At 40.1% G+C, this 16,237-nt stretch overlaps 2 protein-coding genes across 3 annotated transcripts; both read left to right on the top strand.

The window, feature by feature from the left end:
- Window positions 1-1,980: 1,980 nt before the first annotated feature.
- Window positions 1,981-7,112, top strand: LOC308141891 (beta-galactosidase-1-like protein 2; the record flags this gene model as incomplete). The annotated part of the gene is made up of 18 exons (XM_080512139.1): window positions 1,981-2,144; window positions 2,301-2,369; window positions 2,495-2,590; window positions 2,671-2,779; window positions 2,855-2,947; window positions 3,051-3,132; window positions 3,218-3,282; window positions 3,447-3,531; window positions 3,644-3,781; window positions 3,864-3,944; window positions 4,033-4,139; window positions 4,666-4,812; window positions 4,951-5,022; window positions 5,456-5,534; window positions 6,133-6,220; window positions 6,452-6,566; window positions 6,766-6,882; window positions 7,002-7,112. The coding sequence occupies 18 exons, from the start codon at window positions 1,981-1,983 to the stop codon at window positions 7,110-7,112; spliced, it is 1,818 nt and encodes a 605-aa protein (XP_080368265.1).
- A 1,287-nt stretch (window positions 7,113-8,399) lies between these two features.
- On the top strand, window positions 8,400-16,007 carry ilvbl (ilvB (bacterial acetolactate synthase)-like). 2 transcript variants are annotated; one of them, XM_080502704.1, is made up of 14 exons: window positions 8,400-8,801; window positions 9,651-9,852; window positions 10,604-10,731; window positions 10,878-11,128; window positions 11,309-11,408; window positions 11,538-11,635; window positions 11,801-11,937; window positions 12,873-13,007; window positions 13,134-13,248; window positions 13,403-13,572; window positions 13,884-13,954; window positions 14,055-14,126; window positions 14,438-14,543; window positions 14,643-16,007. In XM_080502704.1, the coding sequence occupies exons 1-14, from the start codon at window positions 8,688-8,690 to the stop codon at window positions 14,819-14,821; spliced, it is 1,878 nt and encodes a 625-aa protein (XP_080358830.1). In that variant the 5' UTR covers window positions 8,400-8,687; the 3' UTR covers window positions 14,822-16,007. The 2 variants fall into 2 exon arrangements, with proteins under 2 accessions (XP_080358830.1, XP_080358829.1); XM_080502703.1 differs by having other exon boundaries at window positions 13,352-13,572.
- The last annotated feature ends 230 nt before the right edge of the window (window positions 16,008-16,237 follow it).

Below are 16,237 nucleotides of genomic sequence, written 5' to 3'. Positions count from 1 at the left end.
GCTCCTTGAATCAGTTTCACACCACTTTTCCAGGAGAGGACCACATATAGTTATATTACACATTCAAGAGTGATTGGGAAGTGGGAACTTTTTGAAAACATAAAAAAAAGAGCGTGGGAGATTTCCAACATGGCACAGGTTTTGAAAAGAGTTGAGAAGTGGACTTGCTCTGCATCAAATAAATTATGTTCATCCTATTCATGCTCATGAGTATAAATTGTGAAAATACAAAGACATGAACATCAGATGGAGCACAGTCTTATAAGGAAGGTTGAAACTGTTACATCTGAATTAAAGTCAAACAATACTGTTTCAAGATGTGATGATGCCAGAAAGCTTACCTGTCTGAACAGGAACCAGATATGCTTGAGTGCCTAGACACCATCACACTCACACTGCTGCACAAATCTCTAAACCAATTCCACAGTTTGAAAATAAATAAATCACATATTAAGGATGAAGTATACCAGTGCGCACCACTGTCACTGTTATACAACCACATGCAGTGAAAAGCAGCCGAGGGTGCCCAGGGAACCTTGCCCTGCTGGTCTGGCCAGAGGGTTAAAAATAATTAAGCAGCAGTTCAAAGTTGGTGTAAGAAAATCTTACAAAAACTTTGCAATATGTAGCAGTTACCAAAAACATTTACAAAGGCATCCATAACACGGAATTTAATTAAGATACACCAACTAAAGTAATCAATGGTAGTAAATTATGAGCCAAGCAGATCAGCAGTTGCTATGCAACCCCAAAATGATGAAGAGGTTGAGAATAAATAGTAACTGTGCAGTTACAGTGCACAGTGTATATCTTCAATAATTCAATGCATAAACACAGATCTTGCTTGCTCTCAACCAATGAACCTACATTTTGAAGCAACTACAAGGTCATTTGGGATTATTACAGAGTTCACAGCTTGGATGCCCAAGTTGTGGGTTACCAAGTGACTTTTATTTTAGCTCTATCTGAGCTTGAACCTGACAGGCAATCTGCAGGGTCGAGCAACAAGTGGCGTAAGATACATATAAGTTCACACAAGTTAACAGTTTGTACAGTCACCATCCAGGAGAAATGAAACCTCATCAAGCGTCAGAAGTGTTATGCAAAAATAAATTGTCCCTCCTTCAGTTCATCCTCCTCTAGTTTACCATATATTTGACTTTTTTTATGTACTCTGACAGCATCAATGACTAGAGGCATCCTTGTTCCTGTTATTTACTGTAAAATGTTGCTGAAAACTGGAAAATGATCACATATTCACATGCAAATGTAACATAAACAAAATGTTCTGTTTCCCAAATAAATCCACAGTTATTTACATCTCATTTTTTATTTGCACAAATTCCCATGAGCATGTTTTGTACATCTCTGCCCTGGGCACTATCATTTTTAATATTTCACTATCACATCACCAAAAACAACCAGAGAAGGACAATATGGTCAATGTGTTGGGGGGAAAAAAAGACTACTCAGCAGATATCCAGAGTCTAATATGATCATTGAACTTGTCACTTGATCACTGTGTGCATTGTATTCTGCTCTCTGAATGCTGTGTGTGTGCGTGTGTGTGCGAGAGAGAGAGAGAGAGAGAGAGAGAGAGAGAGACACTATTATATTTTTGTTCTGAAGCAACAATAGTTTCACTTATCCACAGTGTTTGAGGCCTCCCAGCACCATCCACCCTTCAAACTCTCTCTGGTAAGCATCGATTCAAGCCACAGCTTCGACAATATTATTTGCATGATTTGTGCAATTGTGATTTTTGACTTTTCAGACATTCATGTTATGCTTTGGTGAGGTTTTGTCTTTATATTCTATCCCCAACAGATTCATGATTTATTATTGATTTCGTCAGATTCCATTTGGCACAAGTTTGTATCTCATAATTCATCAGTTAAGACCTTCCAAAAGAAGAGGATTGTTTTACTTACATATTGTGTTACTTTTTGTTTCCCACCAGGAGACGTCACCTTGGAGAGAATGAGCCGTTTGGAGGGTCTGAAGGCCAACTCGTCTCAGTTCACTCTGGAGGGAGAGCCTTTCCAGATCCTTGGCGGCTCCATTCATTACTTCCGTGTGCCCAGAGCATATTGGAAGGACCGACTGCTGAAGATGAAGGCCTGTGGTCTCAATACTCTCACAACGTAGGCTCCCAATGCACAGTGCATTTTCTTTGTAACGGTGAAGGCCAGAAACTAGCAAATATATTTAACAATGCACTCTTTTACTATATCTCTGCCTGAGATTTACCAAAAATAAATAAATAAAGACTTATAAAGTTTTTTTTTTAATGTCTTCAGATATGTGCCATGGAACCTTCATGAGCCTGAGCGAGGAATGTTCAACTTTCAGGATCAGTTGGACATCAAGTGAATAGTATCTTTGTTGTTGTTTTTTGTTGCTGTTTTTTTTTTTTTTTTTTTTAAATCAGGACATTGTCAAACATTTGCATTTGTAACCTAGAGAATAGAAAAGGTCATATTTCTCCTTCCAGGACCTATGTGACATTAGCAGCAGAGCTGGGTCTGTGGGTGATCCTGCGGCCTGGACCTTACATCTGTGCTGAATGGGATTTAGGTGGATTGCCCAGGTACTGCTATCTGCACATGTAACTTAGATGTAAAGGCAGCAATTTCACCAACATTGTTTTCATTTTTCTTTCATTTTCAGCTGGTTGCTTCAAGATCAAGACATACAGCTGAGAACAACCCATCCCGGATTTGAAGATGCTGTCAGTTTGTATTTTGACAAGCTTGTCTCAATTATCAGACCACTGATGGTAAGTCCAACTTGCTTTCACATTTCACACCAAATTGATCCATCAATGTCAGTGGGATACTTCATCTTTTTTCAGTTTGAAGAAGGAGGACCGATCATTGCCGTCCAAATAGAGAATGAGTATGGATCATATGCTGTAGACGATAAGTACATGCAATTTATAACGGACGTGAGTTCTTTATCACCTATCCTTCAACTCTGAAATGCTTACATTTCACCATAGTGCTTTTAATCCATTACAGGTTTTTTTTTTTTCTTTTACTTCCCTTTAGTGTCTCCAGTCAAGAGGCATTAATGAGCTTCTGCTGACTTCAGACAACTGGGAAGGCTTGAGATATAAAGGAATGGAAGGAGGTAGTAGAAAAACCTTGAGCTAAAAATATGTTTGACCTTAAATGTATGTATTATGCATGTGAATATATGATCTTGTTCATTTCAGTTCTTAAAACAATAAACCTTCAGAGACTCTCGTTTGGTGCGATCCAGCAATTGGCTGACATGCAAGTAGGTGATTTGATGGTTATGGCACTTTAATATGTATACTGCTTTGTTGCGTGAAATGTTTCTTTTTTAATAGATATAATGAGACAATTTGTAATTTGGGAAGTTTCTGGCTTCAGCAAGTTATGTAGCTTATGCAGTGTGAATATGTGTTTTGTTTTGTGCAGCCTGAGAAACCCTTGATGGTGATGGAATATTGGTCTGGCTGGTTCGATGTCTGGGGAGAGCATCATCATGTGTTTCATGCTGAGGGTAGGAGGAAATACCTTCATGTCACCTGGTCCTCTATTAAAACTTTACCCAGTTTCAATCTTGCCATTAAATTGAGTAACTGTTACATCTTTTGTGCACTTCCCCCTGACAGACATGTTAGCTGTGGTGTCTGAGATATTGGAGAGAGGTGTTTCCATTAATCTCTACATGTTTCATGGTGGAACCAGCTTTGGCTTCATGAACGGAGCGATGGACTTTGGCTCATACAAATCTCAGGTCACCAGCTATGGTAGGAACGCGTCACCATTCGAGCTTCTTATATCGTTCCGACACATACTGCTCAAACAAATGTGCTGCTTTTTTTCTTTCAGATTACGATGCTCCTCTGTCTGAAGCTGGAGACTGCACGACAAAATATCAACTCTTAAGGAATTTATTCAGCCACTATCATGGTACAATTCCCTTAAGCATGATTAATTTGCTGTTTTAATCATTCGGAATAAAGGAGTCAAACAGAACCAGGCCTAATTTGTATTCCAGCTGAGCGTCTTCCTGAAGTGCCCTCTCCTCAGGAGAGGAAGGCTTACAGCCCTGTTTTCATCCAGCACCACCTATCACTGTGGGACAGCCTGCACTTCACAGAGAAGGTAAACAGCAGATGCTAAGCGCCTGTCTGATGTGACAGCTGATTAAATAATCTACAAAACTGAAAATACTATATCCACAGCTCACCTCGACCACACCATCGTATGAATATAAGGTCCTTCTGGAAGGATGGCAGACGTAGTGTTGTGAGTGTGAGGCAGACAAAGACATCTCTGTTATCAGCTTGTGTCGAGTTATGCAGTGATATAGCAGCATGCTGCTCATGCTTGAGACAGATGTCTCACACCTGGTGGCCCAGGATTGGCCGTGTATCAAGGTGTCAACACCCCAGTGTTTTTTCAAAGAACCTGTCAGACGCTGTTTGGTGAAGTCTTATAGTGCAAGGGTGTTGCCGTGTCATTACACATCCAGATCTTGTGCAGTTTGATATCAGGAGAATCTTATTTCCAACCCAAAACTTTGATTATGTATTGTTTTTTTTGTTTGTTCCACACAGCTGCAGTATTACTTTCTCTGCGCTTTATCCTGTCCAATTCCCATATCTAACATGTTTGGGCATTCATACAGCCGTGCAGGTCGGAAAGGCCAGTGAACATGGAAAATCTTCCCGTCAACAGTAACAATGGTCAGTCGTATGGCTACACATTGTATGAAACCACAATCACCAGCGGAGGAGCCCTGAACTCCAGGAACAACATCAAAGACAGAGCCCTGGTGAGGACCTACAGAGACACCCACACACGTGCAGGCAGGCTCACGCGCTGTATAACATGCATAATGCAGTTTTATAGCATATTTCTATATGTTGTACACCTCTTCCATCATGGTGTCATACTGTCTGTTGCTCTGTAGGTTTTTGTGGACAGACACTGTGTTGGTACATTGGACTCCAAGATTCATGAGCTTGTGCTCCCTGATGGCAAGGTTCGTCGGTCAAAAGTTATTTTGGGTGTGTTTGTATATAGTGTGTGTCCATAATCATTTGAATATACATTTTTTTACAGTTATATTGAGGTGACAAATAAATGTGGAGACCCTAATTCAAAAGGGCTGTTTTGGTTTTTGTTGCTTAAAGTCTGTTGAAAACACTTTTTCTCAAAAAAAAAAAAAAAAAAAAAAGCATGGTCATTGTTGCGAGGCTGTTTTTAATTGATCTGATCCTGATTGTACACTCGTCATCTTACATTCTGGGAAATGACAGCTCAACTGCTGAGACAAGATTTGGAAGAACACTCCCACAACAGAGTGCAATTGTGGTTGCTGTATATTGTATATCAAAAGAACAAGCAATTCTTTTTTCGAATTCAGTAAATCAGCCACACACGTCTGAGTAGTAATTGTAGTTTGTGCATCAAAGGGCAAGAGGACATTGAGCTTTCTGGTGGAGAACTGTGGAAGAGTGAATTTTGGGAAAGCTCTGGATGAACAGCGCAAAGGTATTCTCCCTTCACAAATGAATAACACATTTATGTTGTATTCACATGAACTGAGATTTGAGGTGAGTCATTGTGTTTATTCATTTTACATCAATTAAGTCAACGCCAAAGGAGATATTCCAATTGTATATAATATTATGTATAATCATGAATCTGGAACAGACCTGTGCATTGAATGGCCTCCGGACCACATGTGTCCCTTTTTGCTGTCCCTGACAATGAGACCCCATGAGGGGTTAGATTAGATTAGATATTCCTTTATTAGCCCCACACATATGGTGCAGAGTCAAGCCAGAAATGTGTGGTTCTGTGTTTGTGTGATTTTGCAATCAGCACTGCGAGAGGTTTTGGTCGTAAAATCTAACAGCAGTATCACCATTATCAATTATTATCAAAAAAAACAAATAAAAACAAGAACTTGAACTCATGCGGAGCAGTAACTGTAGTAACAATGTGTCATACAGCTTTTAATTAAAGATGTGTGTATACTGATCAGAATTGAGTATAACTCACATCTCATCCATGCCGAGTGTGACTTTTTCACGTGAAAGGTATCTGTCTATTAAAAATGCTTGTTTTTCCTTAATATGTGTTACAGGTATTGTTGGAGACATTGTGTTGAACCATGCCCCACTGAGAGGATTTACAATCTTCTGCTTGGATATGAAACCAAGCTTTATAAAAAGGTTTGCATCTCGATTTGTTTTCAATCATGTAAAACTTTAGCAACATTTAAAAAAAAAAAAAAAAGTATTTTCATGGAAATCTTGAAAAAAGAACCTCATTTTAAATGGCAAAATCTGTTAATCGATAGATATGGATAATATTTTATGAACGTATACCTTTACATGTTCATTGACCTTGCACCTTTTCATGTGTTAAAGTATTATTTTAAGTAAGTTCTCTTTTTTGTCCAGATTAGTAAATTCAGGTCCGTGGAAAACTGACATTCACTCAATGTGTACACCGGGATTTTTCCAGACCAGACTCTTTGTGGATGATGCCCCCAGAGACACCTTCATCAAGCTCCCAGTGAGTTGATCCTGCTTGGGAAAGTTATATTGGATATAGTTTTTGTTGATAGTAGAAGTAATAGTAGACACACATTTTATTTTCTTTAATCCCATATTTGAAAACTGAATCCAGCCAGCTATTCATCATGCATTTTTTTTTTTTAAACTTCTGGTTGAAGAGGTTGTCTATCATGTGTGCATTGATCATTCATCAACAGGGCTGGGGCAAAGGAGTTGTCTTTGTCAATGGACAGAATCTTGGGCGTCATTGGTTCATTGGTCCTCAGCATTTCTTGTATCTCCCAGCACCTTGGCTCAAAAGTGGAGAGAATCAGGTATATTTGTATCAAATATGTAATACTGCAATCTTCAGAGATCACAAAGAATCCTTTTTTTGCAATACTTGACAGTTTGTAACTCATTATGATAACTGTGTTCTGTACTTCTCTTCCAGATCGTTGTTTTTGAGGAACAAAAAGCAGATGACAAGATACTGTTTGATGTAAACCCGGATCATGGAAAGACTATTGATGTTTACAAACTTCCCTTTTGCACACTGCTTTGAAAAACAAAAAACAAATGTGCATATAAGTGACATTTTTATGATGAAATAACTGAAGCAATTAATGCTCTATCCATACTGTTGTTAAATGCTGTATTTTATTTAAAGTTTAGTATCACCTCCAATTCCAAGCCACCAGTCTGGGGGACTTTGCAGCATGATTTATTATTTTTATTTTATGTTTTGTGATGTGTTGTCTCCTATCATTACATCCTATATTTCTGTAAATTTTACAGATCATCCCAAATATTGTGAGGTAGTAATGGGGCTTATTTCACCTTGAGATTTATATAAGCTCTTATGTGAATTAACAACATAGCAGAAAGTATATCTTACGAGCAATAATCTGATTTGTTTTAGGTGTCAATGAAATACCTTTATCAGTAACATAACTATTGTGTGTCTGAATGCTATTGTTCTCTGAGTCACAAAAATCTTGACGTTTGATACAATTTTCTTTTTTAATTACATGGAACATTTAAAGACTAATTCAGATAATGATAATCTACAACATTTTTAGGAATGGAAAGTTCTGAAAGTAAATGAATGAGAAAACTGCTTTGTGTTCTCACTTTGACAAATATAGAAATTTATTATACAGATTTCAGCGTTCTGCTTCTCCTTTTTCACTCCCCATCTTTGAACTTTGAAATGTTCTGCAATATCTCTGCTTGACCTGAGATAGAAGAAACGCCCTCACCTGTTTCTGATTGGACCAGAGGCTTGTCTATCATTGTGAAACTGTTCTCTGATTGGACTAGAGACTTGTCTATCATTGTGAAACTGTTCTCTGATTGGACCAGAGGCTTGTTCATCACTAAGGGAAAGCTTCTGTGCCACAAACCATTGAATCCGTTTCTCGTTGTTTCAAAATAAGATTTATTTTTTTATTTTTTTATTGGGGGGGTGGGTGGGGATAACTCGTCCCGAGCATAGTTGTATGGACACAAAAAGAAAATCAAAATACGCAAAACATTCGAGAATAGATTATGATGACTTTTGTTATTGATTTGACTGTCAATTTCCGAATAAATCTCAAAAAACTAAAACGTCCCATACAAAGTGGATGGGAGAGGCATTTCATGGAGGAGATGAACGGAGATATGTGTCAAAAGAGAGGCAGGCACATAAAATTCCCTATGGAATGTTCTGGTTTGTAATTTTCGAGTTGTATTCGTGGTTAATATGTGGATTTTATTCTGAAAGTACAAGACGGAAATAAAGTGAGTGCCGTCAGTTAGCTTAATGGTAAACATCACCGGTATATTACCGACACTCCGGTGTCACCGAGCGCAGCAGATGCGGAACCAAAGGTTACCTGGTAGTTTCAACTTCCCGAATAGTCGATTAAATGCCCTGCTGTGCATATTTAACATCGCCGTGTCGTTGTCGACTCTCTTCGTGAGTGCACGGCTAAAGTTAGACGTTTAAAATGGTTGTATAGCAGCTGTGGGATCAGCTCTTTACAGTATCTTTAGCTTAGCCTGAAGCGGTCAGCTGCTTAAGAGTGCGAGTTAAAGTCGGGGTTTTTTCTGTTTTTATAGTAAGTTCAGATAAACCTTTCCGTTTTCTCCCGCCATGGAGTCGTTTGAGGTGATTGGCACTGTTCTCGGGTGTTCTGCTGGCATTGTGGTGTCTGGTCTCCTGCTCGCAGCCTACAAACTTGGCTTGCTGTACCAGTTGTTACACAAGGTAGGTGTTGCATTGTAATAAGCCCCCCCGTCGTGTTTTGTACCGATTGCTGACTATAATACTGTATGTGTTCTTTTTAAACTGCATGCAAAATGCCCGTGCAGTGTCTCTGCACTTGTGTTTCTATTGAGCTTGGCACAAGTGAGCGGTAACAAAGACCTGTGGGTAAACTTTGGCCAGCCTTGTGGTTTCTCCTGGCCAAAGGTTATCTAAACCTTGCACAAACCCCAGAGGCTCGTCGCTACAGACCAACCTGAACAATATGCAGCGATTGTGAAATATGGATGGCCACATAGATAAAAGGCGAGGAGGAGATAATGTGACTTGTGATCTGAGGAGAAGCCAACAGTTCACAGTGACAGCAGTTTATATAGTATTGGGACAACAAGGCCAGATCCTTTGTTTTTGCTGTTTACAGAAGACATTTCGGTTTAAGATCTAAAGATATTGTTTACATTTAGGTGTGTTCAACAACACAGGTGTGTTCAACAACACAGAACATACCATCCTTTGTTAGAACCCATCCCATTTTTCAAGGGAGCAAAATGCCCAGGTGTTGCCTTTTCTGGGTTTTAGCTTTGGGCTGTGACGGCAGTGAATGCTGCTTTTCTTGTTAAAGAGGATGAACCAACATGAAGGCCAGAGAGCTGTCTATGGGAGAAAAGAAGGCAAATTGATTACAGCCTTTGGGCAAACATTGGCCAGCACATCTACCATAATTGGCCTTGTTCCAATAGTTTTGAAGGAGAAGAGACTGTATCTCCCACTTAATCGACATTTTACCACTGATGCATCATCAACAGTTTGCTTCTCTTCTTATTATAATTTCTGTTCTTTGGCTTATTTTAGACTGAGACGAGGAGTCCACGTCATGGGGGCGAGAGTGTGGCAGAGGTCCTTCATGCCCATGGAGTCAAGTTTGTTTTCACCCTTGTCGGTGGGCACATCTCACCCATCTTGGTGGCTTGTGAGAAGCTCGGTATCCGCGTTGTGGACACCAGGCACGAGGCCACTGCTGTCTTCGCTGCTGATGCTGTGGCAAGGCTCTCAGGTGATTTTATCTGCATAAACACACTACTGGACATATGAAGTGTCAATGTTGAAAGAGGCTTACATGTGTACCTTTGTGATGCTCAGCAGTCCTTTCAATCTCTCCATGGTGAACACAAGCAAATGAACTTGAACAGACTTTCAACTGATCTTTTTCTGAATGGGTTCTAAAGCATACAAAGCCCTAATTTAAATACTAACTTTGTTTATGATGTCACACGCAAAGGCAAATCTATGAGGATTTAGTGAAGGCAATATGATTGCACGAGTGTACAATTGAGGACGCTTTGTGTGCGATCTTGGCAAATCAGGCTCATAAAAGCACAGATTGGTAAACATTTAAACACTTTTATCACCCCATGCAGCCCCTGAACATATACCCTTGTGTGAACATAGGCTCATTTATCCTCCCACACCAAACAACAAATCAAAGCGTAGGTAGCGTAAAGACAATTGATAACACAGCTTGCTACATTTTTTAAATTAATACAAATATAATGCACCTAAAAGATGCATATTAAAAGTTCAACCATTAGAGAATTGATTAATGAAATGACAAATGAATGAATACGATGAGGAATGGTTTCCAGGCTTTGTAATGAATGATGGGCAAGGTGTGAGAAGAAGGTAATTAACCATTTTTTTTCCCACCTATTCTTTTATTTGTCACAATCAGATTCCATTCCATTTCTTGTAATATGTTGATAAATGTTTTTAGAGAACAAGTTTTACAACTCTTGTCTCCACATCAGGTACTGTCGGCGTCGCCGCGGTGACGGCCGGCCCGGGCCTCACCAACACGGTGACGGCAGTGAAAAATGCTCAGATGGCTGAATCTCCATTGCTGCTCTTGGGTGGAGCTGCTGGTACACTACTTCAGGTGTGTTGAATCATAATACAACCCAAATATGATGTTAATGGCCACGTACAATAAACTAAAAGCAAACTGTGCTGTTGTCAGATGCCGCGGAGAACATCTTTTTTTTTTTTTTTTTTAAGAAATCTGAATGGTTTTTTGTGGCACAGGGCCGAGGAGCGCTGCAGGATATCGACCAGATGTCTCTGTTCAAGCCGCTGTGTAAGTTTTGTGCCTCCATCAGAACTGTCCGTGAGATTGTGCCCACTGTCAGGAAGGCGCTCGCCATCGCTCAGTCGGGAACGCCGGGTCCAGTTTTCATTGAGTTCCCCATTGACACCCTCTACCCTTACCACCTGGTGTCTCAAGAATTTGGTGTTAAGAACCCTCCGAAAGGCCTGATGGGGAAGATTCTCACATGGTATGTCATCTGCATCTAATCAATCTAAATGTTGTTCGTGTTATATAGAATTTGAAACTGCGCCATCATACAGTAGAATGTTCCGGCTCTGTTGACGCCCAATGGCATTTTCTTTTCGCCGTCCATCTCAAATACTGTTTAACATTTAGAATAATTTATTTTGGTCTGATTTATTTCCAGGTACCTCCATAACCACCTCATGAACCTTTTTGCTGGAGCCTGGGAGACGAGAGATGTTTCCCCTCTACCAGTTCACATCCCTCAAGCCACTGATGATCAGGTGGGTTTGGTTAAAAGATTTAATCAGAGAATGCTTTTTATTATTTGGTTTATTAAAAAAACAAAACTAGAATTTATTTTATTTTTTTAAATTATTATTATTGCCTTTTCTTTCTTTTATACAAATCAGGTGCAGAAGTGCATCGAGCTTGTGAGTCGAGCCAAGAAGCCGGTCATTCTGCTGGGGAGCCAAGTACCGTTGCCTCCGACGCCAGTCGACAACATCAGGTAGAAGAAGATGTTTGGCTGTAAATTTTCCTCTAAAATGTGTTGTGATGTTTCACTGCATTGACCGACCGTGGCGAGATTCTTTTCACTTTCTAAGGCACCACTTGTATGATATTTCATGCTGCTCGCTTGTGCAATAGGCCTGAAGGATTCCTTGCTCTACAGGCAGGCTTTGGAAGGTCTGGGGATTCCCTGCTTTCTTGGTGGCATGTCCCGTGGCATGCTGGGTAAAGACAGTCCCATCCACATCCGGCAGAACAGAAGAGATGCCCTGAAGGAGGCGGACGTAGTCATCCTAGCAGGTGAGACTAACACTCTGTAGTGATAGTCGACATTTTAACTTTTGCCTCAATTCTGATCAGTGCTGAATAAGACAAGTCGTCCTATTATTTTCCTAATGTGGTTTGAAAGCTCGGTTTGGAAAGTTAAGAGCTCTGAGAGACTCTGAGATGCTTCGTGAATATGGGCACAGGCTCTCAGCTTGTACTAAGAAAAGCTTCCATGTTTGATAGAATTTTCTATATAAACTATTGACTGTGCACCTGATTTTCTCCAGTAATAAAGTTAAGTATGTATTTTATCCAGCTGATTTTGTATAGATCTTTTAGTGTTTTTAATTCCTGACTTTAACCATTTGGAAAATGCTCCCTCAACCAGTGATGGTTGGAAAGCTGTTAGCCAAATAAGATGGAGATTCAAGACTTACAAACTGTCTGCAGTGTCTCAGTGTAGAATTAACCAAAACATTCTTGGAAATACTGAAAGCAAAAATCCTCACATTCGTTGCCCAATGGTCACATTTGAATTTGGTCTTGTCCCACCGGATCCGTTTTACCCCGTGAAGTTACCATTATTGGTGGAAGTTTGTAGACGAAAAAAAGGGGAACGTGTCAAAGATACAGTTTGTGCTGCTGGGCCTCAGTGGGAGAGTTTTCAGAAAACTGTTAAAAGGTCTTCAAAATCACAAACCCACTGAGCAATGGGGAAAACGTGTCCTACATCGCCGATGCTCGACAGCGCTCCCTGAATATTTAGATATTAAAATAATAAAATCATGTCAAGGTTTTATGTACTAGCTGCTGTTGCTGCATGAAATCCAACTCGGTGTGAAACGTGTTTTATTCTCATTGAAATGCAGCAGGAGGTGAAGCTTTTTCGAACTCCTCAGTGGAGTCGATCGAATCACAAACGAGTCAGAATTCGTCAGACTATGCTCATGTGAAGTTTGTGTTTTCAGGTACCGTTTGTGACTTCCGTCTGAGCTACGGCCGAGTTCTCAACAGACGCAGCAAGGTCATCGCTGTCAACCGGGACAAAACACAGCTGCTGAAAAACTCCGACATGTTCTGGAAACCAACCATAGCAATTCAGGGTAAGTCCACAATTCAGGTTCGTAATTGAAGTGCGAGGTTCACCCTTCTTTATACAGGATGACCTCAGGCAAACGTGTTTACGTGAAATAGATTGACTTTAATGTAGAAATCTGTTGCACTTTTAGGCGACGCCGGTTCATTTCTAGTGCGACTTTCAAAAGGGCTGAAGGGCCACCGTTGTCCAGAGGAGTGGCCTCAGAGCCTCAAAGCTGGAGATGTCACCAAAGAAAATGCTAACAGGTAAAAAAAAAAAAAAAACAAGCAAGAATTTAAAGTCTCCGCTGTACCTTTGCATGTCATTACATTTTATAAAATCTTCACTGGTACTTTCACATGTTCTCAGCGGCGTCGGTAAAATGTGCTCACCACAAAGACCCACACTTGTCTTATCCAGAACTAAAGCCGACGAGAAAACCGATCGCCACTTGAATCCTTTGAAAGTGATCCACTGCGTGGATGAGCTGATGGATGATGACAGCATCATCGTCGCAGACGGGGGAGACTTTGTAGGAAGTGCTGCCTACATCATGAGACCAAGAGGACCAATGCGATGGCTGGATCCAGGTGCGACCCCACAAGCATACGATTTGAGTCACAGGTGTTAATATTTAAATTTTGCAGGCCATTGACCTTGGAAATTCAGAGTTGAGTCAATTATTTTAACCTGTTTTTGAACTTTCTGCCTTTTTTTGGGGGGGGGGGGTTTGTGCATGACGTAGTTGAAGAGCACACTGTAAAACGACGCTGCCGTACTTCAGCACGACTTCATGCATCTAAATTACAAGTCATGTATTGTATTGTGCATATAAAGAGTGTAATTTGATCTCAGTCCTGCGTCTCTCGTGTCCTATTCACAATGGTCCTTGTTCTTGTAGGAGCGTTTGGAACTCTGGGTGTCGGAGGTGGTTTTGCCCTGGGGGCAAAATTGTGCCGGCCTGAATCTGAGGTATGACAGTGATTCAGAGGTTTGTCTGACTGTCGGTTTACGTAATTTAACAAAATAAATTCTGTTCTGTTCCTTTTGTTTATTTATTAATTTTTTTTAGGTGTGGATCGTCTACGGTGACGGTTCCTTGGGATACAGTGTTGCAGAGTTTGACACGTTCACCAGACACAAGGTAAAGTACCCAAATGCTATAATTTTATCACATGTAAAGATAGAACTAATGTACGGTAAATGGTAGCCTCGGCTGGCCTCTTTCATTTAGCATCACTTTAAATGAGAATCCATGTCAAATCACTGCGCAAGAAACCGGAATGAGTGATGCATATAAAGTTACTTTCTTCCTTGGATTTTTGTGCTGTGCTTTTTTCATCAAAATACGACATACCTCAGAACTCTCAATTTAAACCGTACTGACATTCAGATTCAACTAATCTGTGAATATTTCTTTCACCTGTTAATACCTGATTCACTTATTTTTTACAGACACCAGTTATAGCTGTGGTGGGAAATGATGCATGTTGGAGTCAGATATCCAGAGAACAAGTTCCAATCCTTGGCAGCAACGTTGCATGCGGCCTTGCATTCACAGGTACATTTTCCTTGAATCACGTGTTTGTTGAAATTGTTCATGCAAAGTGTCAGCTGCAGACGCTCAGTGCTGGATTTGCATGTCCTGCTCGTTTTGCAGATTATCACGTTGTGGCGGACGGTTACGGCGGTAAGGGCTACCTCATCGGGCGGGAAGATGAGGACAGGATGCGTGACATCATTAAACAAGCTCAGAAGGAGTCCCGGGAAGGCAAAGCGACGCTCCTGAACGTGCTGATAGGGAAGACCAACTTCAGAGAGGGCTCCATTTCGGTGTAGAACAGCTCTGTTTTGACAATAACTGTGTGCTTGTCTTCCTCGGTCTTTGAAGGAATTCAAAGTTCATCAGGATCAACGAAGCATTTCAAAAAACAGAAGAGTGATACTTCGTTCAACCCTGACCAGACCTCTTTTCTTCCTTTGTGCCCTCAAAGCCATACTCCACAAGTGGAGGAAATAGTCTGACAATGTGCTGATCTTGCATAAGAATCCACGAAACCATCCGCTTGCCTTTCATTTAGTTATTTACAGTCGAGTTTCACTTGTACTTACAAACATAGCTCCAATCCTGCCAAGCTGAGGAACTAAAGCTTTTTGTATATGCCCTGCTACTCCTGGGTTCATTCTGTGCTGGTACAAAGCAAAAACGGTACATTTTAAAAGGGAAAGTCCATGTTGTTGATGGATCAGTCCTCTTCTGGGACTTTCAGGTTACACACTTGACCTTTACACAGACTATTGTAACTATTGCAAATAAACCAATGGCCGAACTGACTCATAAGTGAGATTGTTGGTTTACATTTGTCCAGTATGCCTTTTCTCCTGTTCAGACATGTGAACAGAGAGACATTTTGTATGGAGGTTACAGAAAATCTTTGAGCTGTAATGGTTTAGTATATGGTGATGATTTGAGATTTGGGAAAAAAACAAACAAACAGTTAATTGATTTTTAATTGAATGTTGAAGAATGAATAATGCTATGCCTTTTAATGTTAGAGTTTATCAAGTATATTTGTATGTTTTGATTGAAAATACATCTATTGATTGAGTTGCATATATACTACTAACTTGTATGCAGTGGCATGGCCTGTATTTATTATATGCCTATTTACAATATGTATTGCACTATGATTATAAGTTATTTCCCCACCAGGTAAATATGTGGGTCTTTCACTCCAGTCTATAATACTGTTTTGTTTGGTCCGTGGACACAGAAGTCAGACTTTGTCACGTAATATTGATTTTGAAAAATATTGGAAAAAGTAAATAATCCATGTTCCTTTGGATGATTAAAAGCCGAGCCATGGTGTATGAATGTCCACAGTCTCAGGGTTCATATTGTCTGTGTGTTGGCCTCATAGAAAGGTCTTCATCTGCTTATGTTGGGATGTACCGGTAACTGGATTGAAATGTGGTGCCTCTTGCTTGTTTCAGATACAAATCATGTGTAACGTTTAAGTGTGAATCTTCATGAAACATCAATAAAGATGAGGCACAAGAGCAAAAGCAGAGTTCTTTGTAATCCATTTCTGGCATTTTTCATCACACTCAACCTGATTTTCATCAAAGAAAACGCTTATATTTCACTAATTGGAACGGCTGAAACTTTTGTTTCAAATACCACATGTAGTTCTTTACTTTGAACAGTAGATGGCAGCATACGTTATAAATTCAGCATAATCCGACATTGTGAAT

The sequence above is a fragment of the Blennius ocellaris genome (assembly GCF_963422515.1).
Source record: "Blennius ocellaris genome assembly, chromosome: 2".
Taxonomy (NCBI): domain Eukaryota; kingdom Metazoa; phylum Chordata; class Actinopteri; order Blenniiformes; family Blenniidae; genus Blennius; species Blennius ocellaris.
This window is presented reverse-complemented; position numbering and strand designations above follow the sequence as displayed.

Coding starts and splice junctions, on each gene's coding strand:
- ilvbl (XM_080502703.1), top strand. CDS start 8,688: ATGGAGTCGTTTGAGGTGATTGGCACTGTTCTCGGGTGTTCTGCTGGC. Junction 13,008..13,133: donor ACCAACCATAGCAATTCAGG/GTAAGTCCACAA, acceptor TTGCACTTTTAG/GCGACGCCGGTTCATTTCTA. Junction 14,127..14,437: donor ACACGTTCACCAGACACAAG/GTAAAGTACCCA, acceptor TATTTTTTACAG/ACACCAGTTATAGCTGTGGT.